We start from the raw sequence: 20,446 nt of genomic DNA on the forward strand, positions 1-20,446 counted from the left end.
TGTCTGAACTCTGAGAAATTGGGCCAATTTTAACTTGATAATGTTACTTAGCCTTTTCATGAGGAAAATGTCAGAAAAGGCCAAAAATAATAATGTAACTATGGGAACTTCTATAGGCTCATGATCACAGATGAGATGACAGGACTTACCTTTGTGAAATCATAACTTTGTGACATTATATCTCTTCAGATCCAACTCTTATATGTCAGTACTGTTGGCTTTCTATCTGAGCATCAAATCACAATTTCTGAGAGGCAAGTTAATGAAAATATTTCTGTAATGTATGTGGTGTCTTCTTTCTCCTGTCCATCCTTTCTTTTTATGACAAAAGTTACCTATAAATGTAAATTAGTACTACACTCACAACATTTTAACAAGTCAACTCAGAAAGCCCTTGGTTGTTTAATAGCTATTGTTTAAGGTATTTGGCTAGATTTGCATAACCTTATGAGTACTATCCACTGGATTTGGTTTTGCAAGCACAGTCAGGGCCAGAATGATTCACTCCCTTGCACAGGGGTATCATTACATGGTAGTATGTGGGCATGCCCTTGAATTTTCAGTAATTGCTGCCCTGAGTGTAGTTCCTTAGAAATTATTCATTCATTCTATGCATTGTATCTACAATTCAATCAAATTAATGCCTCAACTGAGGCTTCTTTCTTTGGGCAGAAATAACAGGGTTAATGGTAAGCTAACAAAATTATAACTCTTCATGGCTTCTGAAGTTCTAGGTGTAAGTATTAACAAATATTGATATATTTTTAATGCTTCAGAATTTAGCATATCTAAACAATAAACAGCTTGACTCATTAATCATCAAATGTCATTCACCACAGCTAAATGCAACCTTGTTTTTAAGCCCAATGCCTTATAGGATTTTGAGACACTACTGAGTTTTGGAGTCTGTGGTAGTTCTTCTTACTAGGGACTTGGCTCACTTTGAAGGAAACGGGTTTAAAAGTCATCTGTTCACTTATCAGAGTGCAGTAGGAAACTTTGATGCAGCAATGGCCCTTTGATACTATCTAGGTTAAATCTTTGTTTGAAGAATGGGGCTGTCCAAGGTGCTGAAGAGAGACTTTAGATGAAATCTATCCAGGAGCAGCATGTCTGGGAACCCCCCCCCCCCAACACCTGCCCACCTCCCCCATCTACCCCAAGACATATATACAAATAATTAAGGAATTGGTTCTACTGAGGACCAATCTGATGTCAAACAATTTGGAAACAAGTTTAATTAATAAAGAATGTTATTTCTTTGTATTGAGTAAGACAGATATCTGAAACCTTCCGTGTTTGTGTGCCTGCAGTGTTCTTTCTCTAACTATTTAATTAGATTTTAAGTTTCACTCTAATCCTCGGGGGAGGATGTGGCTCTCCCGAGTAGTGCTTACAGAAGGAATGGAAGAAAGCAACAGCTTTAAGATAACACTCAGCAAAGGAATAAAGAGATATTTTTTGACTAGAGGCAGTGATTCTCAGACCTTTGTAAGGTTTTAAAACCATGTGTACTTTTTGCATGCCTGTTGATTTTTTTATTATCTCCATGATGAAACCCAGAATGATCCTGTCTTGTTTTCCAGGACAGCTGGGAAGCAGGGAACTAGGGAGACTCTTTCCTTCTCCCTAGCCTTACAAGAGTGTGACACCCAGGGGAGTGTGTGGGTAGAAGTAGCTTTAATGAGAAAGGAAAAGCAGGCCGACTCCCTTGGGCTGTGTGGGAAGAAAGTGAGGCCCGGCATTGTCTGGGCTGGAGAAGCAGCAGCTTCTGACACTGATAAATGATTCAACTGAAAAAATAAATGAAGAACCTCCAGCACCAGAGCTACATTATTATCCTATATGCCAGGGAAAGGAATGTTGTAGGCGAGAATCCTTCTTAGATCTTGTCCGAGGAGGAGTATTAGTTGGCAATCAGACAACTTAATTATAATAGAATCACTTGGCTTCATCGTGCCTTAAGCCCTAGGGAGAACATGCCCACAAGTTAGAGTAATAATTTCATTTTACCTTATAGAGTACAACATAAAGGATTCAAAGGGAGAACATACTCATATAGTTGTAGATGGTGTAATTTTGAATCTGTTTTCTGTGCAATACATAATTCAAGGCTGAATTACTGAAATGGTAATTTTCAGAGGAATATGGAACAAATTTCAGATGCAGTGAAATCTGAGCTTTGGTATAAGAATTTATTTCTAATTTAAAACCTCTTTGTGATTCACATCGAATAATGATGTTAAGAAAATTTTATTAGGCAGTTGGTTCTGTAGAAGAACTACTTTGTGGCATATTATAGGTGAGAAATTTCTCTCCAGAGCCTTTTACCTTTTTGATTCAAGCAGAATTTTAGATGATCTTCAAGGTGGTTATTACCAAATGATTTATGAACCTTAATAATCATGAAGAAAAGTTAAGAATTTTAATAATTGGAAAAGAAGAAAGTTATTTAAATCAGACTTTGAGTTTATCTGCTTAAATTGAACTCATCTGTTTAAGCCATTATTGTCTAATTTGAACCTTCTGCCCCTCTTAGATACCTAAAAAATTTCTTCTGGGATTCTTATTTCATTTTTTTAAAAAATGTTCATTGCTTCCCTTGGGCTAGGGGAATGCAGTGTCTGGAGTGAAGCCTGAATTTATTTCATGCTCTCTCTTTTTCAGAAAGAAAAGGCAATTGTGGGATTAGTTTGACATGCTTTATTTCTTAAACATTTGGGAAAAGAATATCCTTCCCCACTACTCTTTTGAGATTTCCAGAAACTCTGAATGATCATGGTGATTCATAACCAGCTGGCTTTGTATGGCTTTCTGAGGGGAAAGCAGACTCCTAAGTGAAAGACAAGCTCTTCCTAGCTCAGTGCCTTGCACACTTACTGGGAAGGACCACGAAGGGTGGGACAGTAGAGCTCTGAAGAGGACAGCTGAAAACGGGATGTTTGTGCCGTTCTGCAGTTAATCTCTGTGTAGGTCTTCTTTGTACATCATAACAGGTGGCTTAGTGGTTTAAAAGAATGGTTTCTTCTCCGTTTGCTCCCCTCTACCCTCAGTAAACTGATGTTCCAGAGAGATTCTTTAGGTGTATTTTGTGGCTCTCTGTGCTGTAGACAGACCATTAAGTACCCCCAAGGTGGACACTTACCCATTTTGAGAAGCGGGGTCTTGGGAGATTCAGAGCCTTCTAATTGCACCTCTTAGGGCTGTAGGCTTTAGATTGATCTGGGTCTAGCTCTGTCCAGGCAAGTCACACATCTGATTGTGGGTATTCTCTCTAAATTAAATGCCATCTATTAGGATGCAGGATTCTGGACCTCACTTCTTCTCTTTTTGTACCATTTACCTCTTTCTATCGCTTGACCAGCATGTGGGCTTCCATTTGCTAAACCGTCCACTCTGTCCTTAATCCTCCCAATTTGATTTAGCTTCTGAAATGTTTCTGTCAATGCCTTTGGTGCTTTTCTGTTAACTCTATTGACTTTTTTTTTTTTTCTGTTGGATTTCAGCCTTCTCCATCTCTCAGCATTTCCAGTATTGATGGTGAACCATTTTCTCAGGCCATTTAGGGCAGGGGATGCTTTGGCAGCAGCATGTCAGTGGCTTTTGGCCAGAGAGGTTGATTTCTCACTCGTGAAACTGTGTACAGCAGCTGTGCTCCACATTCTCTCCACTCCATGATACCGGCGGGAGAAGCAACCCACATTTGGGGCATTATAGGATACAGGGTAGAGGGGAAAGAAATGACAGGACTGCATGATGGCTTCTTACTGCTCAGGAGTAGGGGCGTGGCACTTCCACTCTCATTTCATTGGCCATGGTTGATGTTGTTGATGCTCCTCACAACTCCAGTGCAGTTTTTTCTGCCCATGGGTCCTGTCCCTGTGCTTTAATAAACCCCAGATCAGATTGGGTCATGGGGGTGTGGGGCAGAGTAGATTTAACAATGATACAGCCTCCCACAGCCTTATATTTCGGCTTAGGTACTCAGATCCAGATAGTCCCCTCACATCACACATCTTAAGTATGGGGAAGATGTACTTCTTTCTTTCCCAAATGCTTTTTGTGGTGGTGTGGACCCCGATCTAACTCCACCCGTTTCTTCGGATCCTCTTCATCCTCTACATTTACCCAAGTGTTGTTCTATTCATTTTCCTCATCCTTTCCCTGCAGTTTTCCACTTTACATTGATGCTCCAGAAATCCAGAATATTTTTTTGTTTGTTTTTTGTTTTCTTTTAAATCTAGCTTGTGGTAGTTAGCCTTAACATATTTCTTTTTTTTTTTTTAAGATTTTTATTTATTTGACAGACAGAGATCACAAGTGGGCAGAGGCAGGCAGAGAGAGAGGGGGAAGCAGGCTCCCTGCTGAGCAGAGAGCCCGATGCGGGGCTTGATCCCAGGACCCTGGGATCACGACCCGAGCCGAAGGCAGAGGCTTCAACCCACTGAGCCACCCAGGCACCCCACATATTTCTGGGTAGTACAGCAAAACAAGAGAAATGTAGAGTTTTGATTTTAAACCATGTGGAGACGTTCTGTATACTAGATCATGTAGAAAAATAGTCTCATCCAGAAGTCCTTTTGAGGTCTAGTCATAGTCTTAAACACTCCGTTTCAGAGTTTCTTTGTATTAATCACTGTCTGTCTTTAAATGTGGTGAGCATTTTCTTTGCTTTGTACCCCGAATACTTGGAATGGTTATTGCAGAGCTAAATGTAACCTTCTTTGCAATGCACTTTTTATTTCGATACTTTAGTTCCTCTACAAGACTGCAATTTACTGAAGGCAGTAGGGTTTTTTTTCCCCCTTCATACCTACCCTCTTTTTTTGCTCAATGCTAACACATGCTTGTTGAATTGAATAGGACTATTATAGTTGCTATTTCATTAATTACCAAGGTGGAGTCATTCCGTGTGCTAGCTATCTGCAAGTTTATTAAATGATTGTGCAGTTAAAATGTATATTTTAAAAATATTTCCAATTGCCCTAGTACCTACCCTTTCCGAGGCCACTGGATTTAGTATCTACTCTCCACAAGGGGGGTTCTTTGCCTGAGACCATTCTCTGGTATCCCCCAGGAGCAGCCCTCAACCTGATGGCTAATCTAACTAATCAGAGTTGATGAGTGACTGCCCCACTTCCCTTGCTCTCCAGTTATCTAAAGGGGGTCTGACACTTTCTCCCAGAGCTCCCCAGTGTGTACAGACTGAGGCTCGGCTACCCACCCTGGTAACTTGCTTATCATGTACCGTGTGTTGGTGCTCGTCCCCTGCCTGCCTCATTTCTCCACTACTGGCAATCTCATTTTAGTCTCACAGTTTCTAAGTCTAATCCAAACCAAAACAAAGATTTTATGTCAAAATTTATCATTTTCGACTGTCTCTATTTTGGTGATGCCAAATAATAATATAACACACACCACAAATGTAGTTTAAAGATTTCTAGTGGCCACATTTTATAAAGTAGAAAGAGTGAAATTCATTTTAATAATACAGTTGATGAGGGAGCAGAAGCTAGTTGAAGGCAAAGCATAAGCTGACACCCTGCAACTTCCCCTCCCCCCTACTCCTGGCTGGGATATATGGGATATTCTTCCAGGAAGCTCCCCACTGTCTTTCTGTTATTGCTTTGCTAGAGGGAAATACAACCTTAACTTGACAAGGCAAGGTCTCTGGTACCTTGTAGGTCCTCTTTAGCATGTGGAAGTTCTTTTGAATACCTCATTTTTTCTTTATTTCTTCCAACCCCTTCGTATATAATCAGTTGCTCCTCACAACCCCAGTGCAGTTTTTTCTGCTCATGGGTCCTGTCCCCATGCTTTAGTAAACCACCATTTTGCACTAGAGATGTCTCAAGAATTCTTTCTTGGCCATTGACTGCAGACCTCACCCCGCTGAACCTCATCTATATTCCAAAACCACATGATTAGTATATCCCAAGTATTATCATTTTAACATGTGATCAATATAAAACTTATTAGATATTTTGGAACCAAGTTTCTGAAATCTGTTATTTTATACTTACAGTACATCTCCATTTGGACAAGCCACGTTGCAACGCTCAGCCACATGTAGCTAGTAGCTACCATATTGAACAGTGGTGATCAGTTTCCAACTGTTGTATTCCATGCATCAACATTTAGGGACTTGCTGGCTCTTGAATATATAGGCGGTTCTCCGGTGGGTCAGTTTCCATTCTCAGCAAAATCTTACTTACCTTTACTTTTAAGCTGAATAAAATCTCTATAAATGTTTACATGCATGGGTGCCTTATTTAGTCTGTGTGTACATATTTATGTTCTTTCACGAATGAGCCTCTGGTAATAATAACTCTGAGACTTACTGCCTTTCACGTGTTTCCATGCAAAATATAGACAAGATTCTTAGCATCTCTGTGTTTGTGTGTCTTTCAGGCAGAGGGTACCAGGCTTCAGCGAGAACTCCGGGGCTATTTAGCAGCTATCAAAGGTAATGTGTGTGAGTTGTTTGCTGCGTGTTACGTTACCAGGCACAGATTGTTCTTGAAATTCATGAGTGGCGGGATTAAGTGTTAATTACAAATCCATTTGGTTTTCTGGCAAGATGCACTTGAGCACAGGTGTTCGTTCCACCCACTCCCAAATTCCCATTGAAATGATAATTAGAATATACAAGGAAAAAATGTCTACTGTTATGCTGGTAAGGAGGAATAAGTGCCTCCCACACCAGAGATTTCTAGGAAGGTGAGCTTGTTACCTTGTTTCAGAAAAGCTGCAGCTGGTTTATACCCTAAGGGAGAGCATGTCCCAAGTGTAGACCACTCACAGACTCACACTTCAGCCGTTTAGCTGAAGGGGCAAGATACCACAGCAGAGGCAGTTGGAGGGTTGTCACAAATCATGGCCCTGGACCACCTGTGACTTACAGAGATCAGCTGCACTTGCAGCCCTGTCACTGGATGGAGACAGAGAGGCTGTGACATTGGTTCCTGGCCTCAGCCATGCAAGGCAAAGAAATGAGGTGCGTAGTAGAGGATAGGAAAGGGCAGTCAGGAGGTATGCTCTGTTCTTGCCTGCTGTTCCTTGTAGAGTGGCCTGCACTGAGGTGGACCCAGGTGCAACCATGGGTGTGATGGATCCCAAGGCAGACTTTGAGATTAGTGGGTGGAGAATGGATCATCCGCAAGGGGTCTTTTTTTTTTTTTTCATTCTGCCTCTTTTATTTACAAGTTTCATTTTCTGCAAGGGGTCTTGTGTCAACTAGTGAAATATCCAGAAAAAAATAAGATTCTCAAGCTCATAATCTACTCCCTCCTTCTCAATTACAGATCTAGTAAAGAGTTAAATATGTATACAAAGACATGCCCTAAAGCACTAGAATAAAATACAGTAGACTTAGTCTCTAATTTTGGGTGATGAGGTCTTTTCAAAACCAACCCAAAAGACAGATACCGTAAAGGGAAAGATTGAGAGATTTGACCTCATAAATATATCAAACTCATGTATATGTTTAAAAAATCATTTTAACAACATATTTAATGAAAGTGAGCTTAGTAAGACACTAAATGAATATCAGTTGATGAAAAGAAAAAAATAGGTAGAACATATGAAGAAAAAATTAGCCAGAGAAGAACTGGGAGATGGGTATTAAGTGTGAAAAAATAGTTTCAAGTTTTAAAAATGGTTTCACTTGTCCTCATGGATGGATAATCAAAAGAATCAAAGAATATTAAATAAAATCAAAAGGGAGATACTGTCATTTTTCTTCCAAATGTTCAAAGACATTAAAATGAAAAAGACCATACTGCATAGCACTGAAAAAGCTGTGGGGAGCAGACCCCTTTTATATACTGCTGCTAAGACAGCTTCCCTGGAGAGCAATTTGGCAAAAGCCTCTAAATGTCTATATTTGGGGGGGGATGGGGCATCGCATTAGACACAGCAGTTCCAGTTCCAAGAACTTAACTCTAGTCATCTCATTGTGGATGTGTGAAATTGTTTCAAAAATAGTGATAAGTAATGAAATCATAATCTTAAGAATAAAAAAATTGTCATAATAATAAAGCATTAGTGAAATTGATTTATAAACTAAACTATATTTAAGCTCATATAGGACAAGCATATAATTTTAACTCTCATGACGACTCTGAGGTAGGTACTTGCATCGTCTTCATGTTATAGATGAAAAAGTTGAGGTGCAGAGAGGTTAAATAGCTTGTTCAAGGTCATCAACTAATAAACAGCATGGCCAAGATACGTACCCTGGTCCACATGTCTCCTAAGGCATTGCTTTTTTATAAATTGAAGTATAATTAACATACAGTGTTATGTTAGTTGCAGGTGTACAATACAGTGATTCACCAATTCTATATATTACTCAGTGCTCACCACGATAAGTGAACTCTTAATCCCATTCATCTCTTTCTCCCATCCCCCAACCAAATCCTCTCTGGCAACCACCAGTTTGTTCTCTGTGTTTAAGAGTCTGGTTTTTGTCTTTTTCCCCTTTGTTCATTTGTTTTCTTTCTTACATTCCATATATGAGTGGAATCGTATTTGTCTTTCTCTGACTTACTTCACTTAACACCCTCTAGGTCCATCCTTGTTGTGGCCTTTGCTTTTTTTTTTTAATATGTATTTTTTAAGATTTAATTTATTTGTTAGAGAGAGAGCACACGTAGGGGGAGCAGCAAGCTCTTCACCAAGCAAGGAGCCTGAAACTGGGATCATGACCTAAGCTAAAGGCAGATGCTAAACTGACTGAGTATCCAGGCGCCCCAAGTACAGGATTTTTTTTTTAAAGATTTATTTATTGAGGTACCCAGGTGGCTCAGTTGGTTAAGCATCTTCCTTTGACTCAGATCATGAGCCCGGATTCCTGGGACTGAGCCCTGCATGGGGTTCCCTGCTCAGCGAGAAGTCTACTTTTCCCTCTGCCTCTACCTGCCACTCTGCCTACTTGCGCTCTCTCTTTGTCAAATAAATAAATAAAATCTTAAAAAAAGTTTTATTTATCTGACAGAGCACACACATGAGTGGAGGGAGGGGCAGAGGGAGAAGAAGAGACTCTCAAGCAGACTCCCCATTGAGTGTGGAGCCTAACATGGGGCTTGATCCCAGGACTCTCAGATCATGACCTGAGCTGAAATCAAGAGCCAGCCGCCTCACCGACTGAGCCACCCAGATGCCCCCACAGGATTTTCTTTATGTTGGCTGATTTTTTTTTGATGTGGCTAAATTTGTTGAATGAAGGAGTGAATTCAGTCTCCTTCTCAAGTCTCTGTATTTTGGTCAATTTTACATCCTTAGTAGGAAGATTGCTGTTTGAAACCTTTAAGACTGGAATAATTCTTTTCCTTACTAGGGTCTAGGAGAATCCACCAAGTGAAGAGTTAGTTCCAGAGGGACCCTGGGGCAGCATCAAAGCAGCCTTTCAATGTTGCAGATTGTGTCCTGCTTCCACTTCTAATGGACACATTCCCATATGAAGGAGAAAGGACCTTCCAGGAACTCTTCCCCAACATGTTCTGTTAACAAATCATACTCCATAAAAGGGACCTCAGAGCTGGTTGGAATGAATTTTCTTTTTTTTTTTTTTTTTTTTTTTTGGAATGAATTTTCTAACAGAGCATAATTACTACAGGGCCCTTAATATGTTAATAACATCTCCAGAAGCTCTACGGGTGGCCAGCATTTACCAGGTATTTGACGATGCCATGCTTTTCTCTTCTCAAAGTCATACCAATAATTAGAGTCCCTTGGAGCACATTTTTTGGGTTTTGAGGAACACAAGGAAAGACAGAGGTAGGCATTAAATAAATCATAATTTGGATTTTCAAAGGTCTTTCATGGTCAGTTTTTCTGGCTTTCACCAAAAAAAGAACACCAGCTAATTAATTGTACTGTAATGCAGGCAACATTATGGAGGAAGGAGTTCTGGCCCTAGAGTGATGGCCCCTGGGTCTGGCCCCAGGGGCAGTGGTAGGAAGATCACCAAGTTCTCAGCTACCTTGGGCTTCTCATCCATAAAGTGCTCCAGGTGCTCTCAGAAGACCTCCACATCTCTACCACTAGGACTCTGGGAAATAAGGTTACTCTTCACCTTATTATCACTGATGTCTGGGTGCCATTCACTTCTGTAGCTCATTATTATTTCTACAGATGTTTAGGTTTTGCAAGGTAGGTCTTATGTTCTCATTTTTTTTTTTAATATGTTCTCATTTTAACTTAGCAGCAAATGTATTGAGCCCCATTTATGGGCACAACGCTGTTCTTGGAGTGGAGATGCAGAGATGAACAAGGCAGAGTGCCTATTGTCATGGAGCTGACTGCAGGGAATGGGAGAAAGTTAAATGAACAGAAAGACCACATATACATAGTAGTACATGCTTTAACAGAAGTGTGCACTATGTGCCTCACAACAGAGAACAGGAGACCCCCCCCCCACCCCCGCCACTCCCGAGGGACGGAAGACCAGGTCGGTCCTTCCAAGGAACTTACACCTAAATGGACCCAGGAAGGGAGTATAACTAGTTATCAGGTGATAAGATATGCTGGAGACTGAGGTTGATGTTGGAAGGAGTTTCTAGATAAAAGAAGCTATGGCTACAAAGGTTCAGGAAGCATGAAGAAGCTTGGGCTCTTTGGGGAACAAGTAGATCATTGAGGGTAAGCAAGAAACTGAAATGGATGAGATGTGGAAAGGTAGGAATGCTTAGGTATCCTATCGTATTGGGATTTCAGTCTTGTCAGCACAGAAGGGAGTCATTGCATTACTGTAGGCAAGGGAATGAGTCACATGATCTGATTAGCATTTTAGAAAAATAGTTATTGTGGTTTTGTGGGATTCAGGCTAGAGGAGATGGAGCTGCAAGTCTTCTTAAAAGTCTAGTCCAGTATTTAGTAACGATAGTGAAAAAAGCTAACATTGAGCACTTCTGTGCAAGGCACTGAACTAAGCTTTTACTGTCTCATTTCTTACAATTTCAACTGTGACCATGGCATGTACTATCATTTAAAAGTAGTGTAGACTTTGGAAGACTGAGGTCTAGGATTGTTAGGTAATTTGCATAATGTCACAGAGATGATCTGTATTAGAACCCAGATTTTAACAAAGGCTGATGGATTGCAAATAATAGTTTTAATTGTTATGACACAGAGCCTTCAGAAATGTTTTTCATAATGGTGGCTGACATTTGAATGTTAGCTTTGCAGAACCACTTTGCTCAATGGTTTGCATGGATTATTTCATCTAATCCAAATGATAGATGATAGATGATGGATGTCGAGTTCAGGGCTGTGGCAGTGGGCATGGAAGCAAGGGATTTCATTTGAGAATCAGTCAGGACTGGTATGCCTTGGTGGCATCCTCGCATTGGGAGGATGAATCTAGGATGACTTCAGGTTTTCTAACTGGGACAACTGGGTGACGTTCATGAGGATTAGGAAGGGAAGTAGGATGAGGTTTTGTCAGGAAGTTCTGAGTTTGTTTTGGACACGTGAAGCCTGAGGAACCAGTAGCACATCCAAGTGGAGATGTCGGTAGGGAGCTGGAATCAGGAATCACTGGTGCGGGGGTGATGGTGGATCCCAGACCCAGGGATAATGAACACACAAGAACTTCCTCTCCACGGAGCATAGCCCAGATGGTGACATCAGTACTTGTTAATTTTATGTGACTTGTTATGTGTGAGCATGACCCAGCGGGAGGGTGGACTGTCTTCGAGCCATCTCACACTCTGCCTCCCCTCCTCCACCACTCTTGCTTCTATATTTGCTCTCCTTAAATCTCTAGGAGAAAGATACTCCATCCTGCTTTTCTCTGAGCCAACTACTGGCTTCTCAAACAGCTTTCTTCTAAACAATGGGCTGAGCTGCCAGATACTTAACAATATTTTAGATACTCTTATAATGGTTTATAGCTGCTGCTGGTTATTGCCATAATGTATTTTAGCTGATGTTATTTTTAACTAAAACATACACCCTCAGGCTGTACAAAGAGCACTCTTGTAGCAGTGTAATCTCTGCAACATATCTTAGAGGGTGAAAATAGAAACTCTGCAAATTTGGTTGCAGAGGGAAAGAGGATGTTGCAGTAAATGCCTTGGAGACAGTCCAAAATTTAAAGCAAGGGAAGTGGTTCCTATCCAGTAGTAAAATAATAATTCTGTGTGTGATATTAGGTGCCTGTCTTGCAGTTTTGGAAATCACTAATCTTTTAAGAAAATACTGGACATAGATATTATTAAAAGCCAGAGGTAGCATTTAGGATCTATTCTTTGCTTTGACATTGCCAGGCTACTTTGAAGGGAACTTGGGTTTTAGCTTTCTTTTCTCTCTCTCTCTCTCTCTCTCTCTCTCTCTCTCTCTTATGCTCTGTCAGCAGAGTAAGTTCTAAATCCCTAAAATCTTTGCTATTCTTTAGGCCCCTTAAAAGCAAAGCTTGTGTCTTGTTCACCTATGTGTCCATCCAAGTACTTCCTATGGAGTGTTCTAGAAACAAATTCTATGTCAAAATGGATTCTTTCCAAATTTTCCATCACTACTTATCCACAGAGCAATTAGTAGTTATTTTTGGCTGCTAGGAGGCATATTTACTGCAACATTTTGCTTTTAGCCCCAGTGAGTAAGGTTTTATATAATTTTATTTTAAGCTTACATTCACAGTTTTATTTTTCACCACAAAGGTTATTTGTCCTACAATACCATCATTTCTTTTTCTTCCTCTTAAGACCTTAAGTACCTGTCTACACAGCTATTTATAATTTCCATCAGACTTAAGAGAAAACAACTTCAGAAGCCTTTTGGCATCTGAATTATGGAAGGATGTCAACCAGTGACTGACTTCTGATGGGTACATTTCTTGATAGAGGTTTACTTGTCCTTGGAGAGGGGCGAATGTAGATGCTGGAGATCATGCTGGTTCACCTCAGCAGTGGCCACACATAGAAGAGGGGACATAGTCTTTGGCTTGCATTCAAATTACTAGGGACACTTGCAGGTTTCGCATTAATTTTTGGCTGTCTGTACTCACATGCCTTCATTTCATCACTGCTGGGGCTGCTTATTTTGGTCAGCAAGTTGTTTCAGCTGGTGTGAGCCATACAGTACATTGTTGGAAAATTCTTCAGTATGCTCAGTGATTTGCTTCATGGAGAGAGGGTTACAGGCTTTCCTACTTCATGTGACCTGGAAACCTTCAAACTTCTCAAGTGCACAGACCAAGGCTATATCTGCATCTTATCAGAAGAAGGAGAGTAGGGGCATTCCCTGCCTAGAGAGAAAACGTACCATGAAATACTGTGCTTTTGTACCTATTCCTCAAGGACATACTTCTGTCACTTCAGAGATCTTTTATTTTGTCCTTTTCTCATAACTGAACCCAGAATAGACTCCCTTACATCCAACAGGCATCTAGTTGAGTCTAGATGGTTGCAGCTTTCAGTTTCATAAAAACTTTCCATTGTGGAGTCCGTGGCATTAAGTTTTATGAGATGCTTTTCATTTCTAAGGAAATTTTCATATTCCCTAGTGACAAAAGCCAAGACACCAACTGGGCCAGGTCTCAGCTTCCAGCTGGTAGGGAGGGTTTGGTGCCAGAGGAGAGCTCCTCCAAGTCACCAGCCAAAGAACGCACTATGGACTGTTCTCAGCCCTGCGCTGTTTCCATCCAGCCCACACTGTCCCCTCCATGGTTTGAAGGAGGGGCAGAGCAGAGACTGTAAGACTTGGTGATACTTTTTGTCACCGTGTTGCACAAGAACACTTTATATCTTTCCTGTTACTTAACCACCATGGTTTTGCAACACACACCAAATGTATGTCTAATGGAAGTTCTGACAACAGACTTAAGAACTCTGAACTTTCTGAGCTTTCTGATTTAAAACTGTATATGTAGCTTTTTTTTTTTTTTAAGATTTTATTTATTTATTTGACAGGCAGAGATCACAAGAAGGCAGAGAGGCAGGCAGAGAGAGAGAGAGGAGGAAGCAGGATCCCTGCTGAGCAGAGAGCCCGATGAGGGGCTCGATCCCAGGACCCTGGGATCATGACCTGAGCCGAAGGCAGAGGCTTTAACCCCCTGAGCCACCGAGGCGCCCCTGTATATGTAGCTTTTAATCATGGTATAAAAAGAAAATTTTTTCTTCTTTTTTCTTTCAAAAATGGTTAGGTCACTTAAACTACTTCCAGCTGTTTTGCCCTAGAATCCTGTTAATTTTGCTTCAAGCTGCTCCTGTCGAAGCTTTATTTCTTAGATTTAAAGTCATTTAGGGTTAATTTTATTTTTAGAGCTCCATAGTCTATGGACAAATTATTTTAGGAGTCCTGTGTATTTATGGTTCTGTGTCATGTCATAAGTGACGGCATATGTAATAGAACACATTACTATTGTTGTTTTCAGAATAGGACACCTTGTTGATTTTTTTTTCAAGACTCAGTATCTGCCATTATCATGAAAATAAGAGAAAATGCACAATGTAATCAGATACATCAGAGACCCTCATGGGGAGGTTGTGACTACAGATGCAAGTAACAGTCATGCCTTCACGATTTTTCCTTCAATGATTAGTGGGTAACTCAAGGTTTTTCTATCTTAGAAAAGTAGGGGACAGAGGAAGGGGTGCCTCACCCATGTCTATTCAACCAGAGTTGTTTTTCTCCAACACTAGGCATGCAAGAAGCCTCAATGAAGCTCACAGAGTCGCTGCATGAAGTCTACGAGCCTGACTGGTATGGGCGGGAAGATGTGAAGATGGTTGGTGAGGTATGAGCCGGGATCACAGACCATAGGAGGCCGGGGCACTTCTGCCAGTGTTCAAGCACGATCCACTAAATCATGACAGGGCACTGCGCACCCAGAAGACACCATACGGTTCTGCCATCCAGATCAGCCCAAACTCATAGTGATTAGTGAGCCATTGTAAAACTACTAGGGTAGAGAGCTGTGTGCTAAAGATGATTTTTCTTCAAAATAGGAATTGTGTTTTCCTGTCCCTTTCTACACATTTTAGCTCATCTCAGCAGCAGAACTGGCTCAGGGCATGATTTTGTGTATGAACTTCATCCCTGCACCCCTTCTCTCCCCATCCCTTCTTGAAAACAGGGTCAGGAGGCGCAAAAAGCATCTATTTCACTTAAATGCCACCGGTCCGTTCACTGGTCTGCAGAACCTAAGGACAGATGTGGTCAGCCTGCTAATAGGAATGTAACTTCCAGAAGCCTTTGTCCCTAGACATGTCTTAACACCTGAAATCCAATTTGCAGCCGAGGGCCATCTGGCTGGCAGGAAGTGAGAAAGTGGGTATTTTATGCTTTGCCAAAGGCCTAATGGGGTGGAGACCAGGAATGGCCTCTCTGTGATGTTGCATGAGTTCTTCAATTTCTCAGGCTTTAGCTTTCTCATCTGCAGAGTAAGAATAAGAATTATACCTACTAATAACACATTTAAAGCCTGTGTATTCACATTATTGGGATGGTGCTCAGTACATGTCATTATTACTGATGGTAGCAAAGTGCCTTTCAGGGCTTCTCTCATGTCCAGATTCTTTGTTAAAGAGTGGTGTTTGTCATGCCCACTTGGCATGAACTCACTGATGAGTGTTGAGGCACAGAAGACCTAAGGGATATGGCCACCCCAGCTGGAAAGAAAGGCTGATGTGTGATGCACTGACCATCTATGTGGGCTTTGGAAAGATGGGTTAACAGTGCAGCGCCGGGGTGCTCCATGAAAATTCTGACACCCCCATATTGACCTTCATAATTTTGTTAGGATAAAAAAGAAAAAGCCCAGAGATTTATTTATAAGGAAGATTCTTGGCCTTCTTACCCGTTTAGAAAACTTTCAAAATCCGAGTCTGGCAAAACCAGCCTCCACACACCACTTTCCCATGCAATTACTAAGTAATTGCTTTTTCTCACCTTTCTTCAATATAAAGACAACATTTCAACATCATGTTGTTAAATGCTTACCTTATAAATTTCTGATGAATGGTGTATAATTAAAAATTCATTGTGAAAAGAATTTTTAGTGGATAATAGAAACCAGTGTTACTAGCTTTCAGAACACCACATTACATTCTGTGTGTGACAGATGCCACTGTTGACATTTATTCCTTCAGAAAATGGCTGCTGTCCCACCTTGGTCCTTGGAGGTCCTGCCAGGATTTTTGAAACCTTTAGTTGCAGATCTAAATATGGGCTTTCCGATGGTGAAGGAGCCAAACATTACATGTTGAAAGCATCTATTCACATCAGAAGATGAGCCTCTTCATATGGAGGATTTAAATTTTTTTGTTGGCATAAATTTCATAAATTGGCATCTGTAACAATAAGGATCCGTATTTGAAGTGTGAAAAAGAAACACAAGCAACTAAGCCCCCCAAAAAAATGGTTTTCCAAAGGTAGAAATTTCTCTCTCTCTCATAAAAGACTTGGGAGTGAACAGTCCAGGTCTGGTGGCATCAGGGGTCCATCTTTGCCATCCTTGCTGCCTCTTGGCCACTGGCTTTCATTTCTGCACCCAGTCAGCAAATGGAGGAATCAGGGAAGACAAGCATCCTTTTAGGGACACTTCCTAAAAGTTCATCCCTTTGGCCATACCTTAGTCTCATGGCTACACTTAGCTGTGACACAGGCTGGAAAATGTAGTCTGTATCCTCGGTAGCCTACATTGTCGATTAGAACTGGTAGCCAAATTGCCTTGAAATTTTATTGTATTATTAAATAATCCACATTTTTTTCTAACATCTATTATCTGAGAAAGTACTATTTATCTAATTTGATCATACCTGATTTTTTTTAGAAGTTTGGTGAAAAGTATCCTTAAAACACTTTAGCAGTTATTTCTTTCTCTTCTTCTTTCAGAAATGTGATGTCCTGTGGGAAGACTTCCATCAAAAACTAGTGGATGGGTCCTTGCTGACACTGGATACCTATCTGGGCCAATTTCCTGACATAAAGGTATTTTACTTTGTGTCTGTAAAGGGAAGAATTGAATGGTTCTATGTACTTATGAAATGTGGGCAAGAGATAAGTGAAATTCAGAGTCCTCCAACTGACATCAAAGACAGTAACTTTTCATTTATTTAAGCATGGAAGCTTTATCCTGTTCCTGTTGGTTTGAAATGAAATGTAGCCACAGAAATCACATTTTCCCCTTTAGCGAACTGCTTCAGCTTTCATTTCTCTACAGACGTCTTTTTAATATCCCAGATATAAAATTGCGTACCAGATACCAAAAATTCTGATCGTCTTTATGTTCCAACCTTTTTATTGTATGGCATTTGATAAGAATTTTCATTAGAATAAACAGCAGTCTCCAGGAGAGGAGAAACTTCATTGCAAACCTGAGAGCAAGATCTAATCTTTCCTTGTTTATTGTTCAGAGCATACCTGCATGTGTTTTCTCTCCTTAAAATTTTCTGGATCATATTAAACTGTTAGGATAGAAGTGTATCAAATACATTAGCATCTGGATCTAATAATATCTGGTCTAAAATATCTGTCTTATTTGATACCTGGATCCATTGATGGGGGATACATAAGCAGAAGATCGAACATGGTAGATGTAGAATTGACTCTGGAGATAGAGATGGTTTTTAAACCATCAGGGCTGTACCTAGCAGATGGTAGTGGGAATAGATCTGCACCCCAGTTGTTTTTCCTGCTCAAGGAGGAATACCAGGTAAGTATCAGGGTGCTGGGCTTCTTATAGGTTGAAGGAAGACGTGAACCAGCATTCATCCATCTGCAGAGCCTTAATTAGCTGACTTCTGATGTGTATCTCCACTTTTCCCTGGCCTGCTCTATAGTCATGGCCAAACACCAGGACACTAGCTGCAATAACATGCACTGGCCTTGGCCATAAAGCCTAGTGAAGCTTCTCAGCCAGAGCAGCCCTCCTGTCAATGAAGTCAGTTTCCTTGGTTCCATACATAACACCTAACAACTAGATGGCCTGTGTTTTGGGATACAGGGGCACCAAACAAAAACCTCAGTGGACCAGACTAGGTGCATTAATTAGCCTTGGTGGCAGAATGTTCACAGAGAACAAGTCCAAATGATGGATTCTCAATGATGTTATCATAATAGGCAGGAGAACACTTTAGAGGGCTGTTGCATGATTGTATTCTCTTCTAAAGATGTAAGTTGGCTTTTTAAAATTTTCTGAGAGATTTAAAAAATAAACTAAAAAATCTTAGGGTCCAGTGAGGCTACATGCACTGGCCTATAGGGAATATGTCTTGGGATATCTTCAGATTATTTGGTGGGCAGTCACATTTTGGCTTAGAGTTTGTAACATTTGTGGAGCAAAGAGTCTCAGAATCATTATTATTACACTTCAGAATATCATTTATTGTGTGGTAAATAAATCTCCATAAATATCAGTTCATAACAAATCAGAAGAAGATAAGGGAAAACTTTGACCTTGTACTTGAAAATTTCAAAGCAGTTTACAAACTAGCCTAAATTATTCATATAATATACATTCATAGTATGATTTAACTAAGCAAATGAGAGCTGTGATTAACTAGAGAAAAACACATTTGAAAAGCTGTTCAGCTTCATGAACAAAAACTTAGTATCCTCAAAAAAAACGTGGAGGATCTTAGTTGCTGTGGTCGTACTCTGCCATAGGTATTTGGAAATTGGCCATACTCTCTAGGAGTGTATGATTTTAGAAGACAGATACACACAGAAGTACCTGCATTGAAACACAGATTAAAATAAAATCCTAATGGGAGTACTTGGGTGGCTCAGTTGATGAAGCACCTAGCTCTTGGTTTTGGCTCAGAGTCGTGAAATCAAGCCCCATGTCAGGCTCCATGCCTGTGGGGAATCTGCTTATGGATTCTGTCTTTCTTCCTCTGCCCTTCTGCCTACCCGTGGTCTCCCACTTCCCTCTCTATCTTTCTCTAAATATAAATAAATAAATCTTTAAATCAATTAATTAAATAAAACCATGATGGATGATATTAGCTAGCCTTTTCAGTTTGTTTTACATCAGAAAGATGAAGAACCCAGAACTCAGAACTCTGTTTCTCTTTCTGTGAAGTCACGTTTAGAATATCCTACCATACACATAGGGTTTCAACCAACGTAGACAATTGTGAGACTGTTTCATACGACAAGGAGTTGTTCCTAATATTTGAGAGATGGTTTTTCTGTGAAGATACACTTAAGTTATCCTCTGTGTCTTTGCTCACTGAACGGAAGGTAGAAGGGGATGAAGACTCTATCACTCCATCAAGTTAGTGCTGAGCGATTCTGTAATGAACGGGTTATTGACGGAAAGGAAGCTAATGACTGAAAATACTCTGTGGAGAATTTTCAAAGCATGGAACACAACTGACTTCTCTGACTTCCATTAAAATCAAACAGTCCATGTGTAGTTAACACGTCAGGCAAATTTCCAAATATTTACTGCCCCTCACCAGCAAGGGCTATGAAGTACGATTCATGAGGGAATGATGTTTGACTTTTCCAACTGTGATTGGCAGGGCACCCAGTGTTACAGTTCTTATTATGCAGCACTGACATCTAAAATCAATATTCTAATAAGAGCCAGCTGGTCATCAACCCAGGCAGCCTTATAGCTGTGAGCAGTTATTGTAAAATGTAGTTTAGATTGCATCTTGGCTGCCCCACATAAGCACCTAAACATATATTTACAGCAGTGTGACAAAGTGAATTCTGCATTGGGGTCATTATTGACATTTTAAAAAAATACAATAAATTAAAAGTTTTTACTGTATAAGTTCAGTGTGCAGTGGGAAATTTGAAGAAATTTCAATTGAACCATTTCATTAAACTCTTTACTGTTAAACTAGTAAATTTACTTAATAAAATTTATTACTGGATGGTTAAATAGAAATTGTATTATTTCCCATATAAAAGGTAAGGTAAAATAACTCTACCCTTAGAAGATTTGATTCTTTTTTCAAGTTTTTCAAGTATCAGATAAGGAAGGAAATAAGATTGATTTGTATTTCCAACACAAAAATGTGTGAATCAAAATGAATGATGGACTTCAAAACAGGCCATCTACTATGGTAAGCCCTACTCTGTAATGGACTTGTCGGTTACCCAAGAAAATGAGTCACATAATTTATTTCACTTCTTGTTTTTGAACAAAAAAGATGACCTAGTGTACTCTTCCACCTTATTCTCAGGCTTGGAAGACTTTGAATTTTGGCTCTTTTCAAAAAATCACATTCATCATCAAAGAATCAAGATTTGCTTCTTGGAAGATACTGAAGAAGAGTTCCACACCCCACTCCCTCCCCTACAAGTTCATGAAGCAGAGCTTTACCAGAGATACCTGGAGTTACACAAGGTCACTGCTTCAAGGGACAGTGTTCCTTTGAAGGTAGTAGTAAGATGTTTGCTAAAAAGAATGAGCTTTGTCACTTCATAGGCACACTGTCCCCACTAGGGAACACTGAAGGGCCTCCCTGCATCCTGCCTAGAC

General features: G+C 40.3%; 1 protein-coding gene across 1 annotated transcript in view; it reads left to right on the forward strand.

The window, feature by feature from the left end:
- AMPH (amphiphysin) overlaps positions 1–20,446 on the forward strand; it is a gene marked incomplete at its 5' end in the record, with an annotated part of 245,667 nt that overhangs the window by 123,880 nt on the left and 101,341 nt on the right. The window contains 3 exons of the mRNA XM_080818126.1: positions 6,412–6,466; positions 14,646–14,740; positions 16,840–16,935. Coding sequence (XP_080674252.1) covers positions 6,412–6,466; positions 14,646–14,740; positions 16,840–16,935 — 246 coding nt within the window. The remainder of the gene's footprint in view (positions 1–6,411; positions 6,467–14,645; positions 14,741–16,839; positions 16,936–20,446) is intronic.

Source organism: Martes martes (assembly GCF_963455335.1).
Source record: "Martes martes genome assembly, chromosome: 11".
NCBI lineage: Eukaryota > Metazoa > Chordata > Mammalia > Carnivora > Mustelidae > Martes > Martes martes.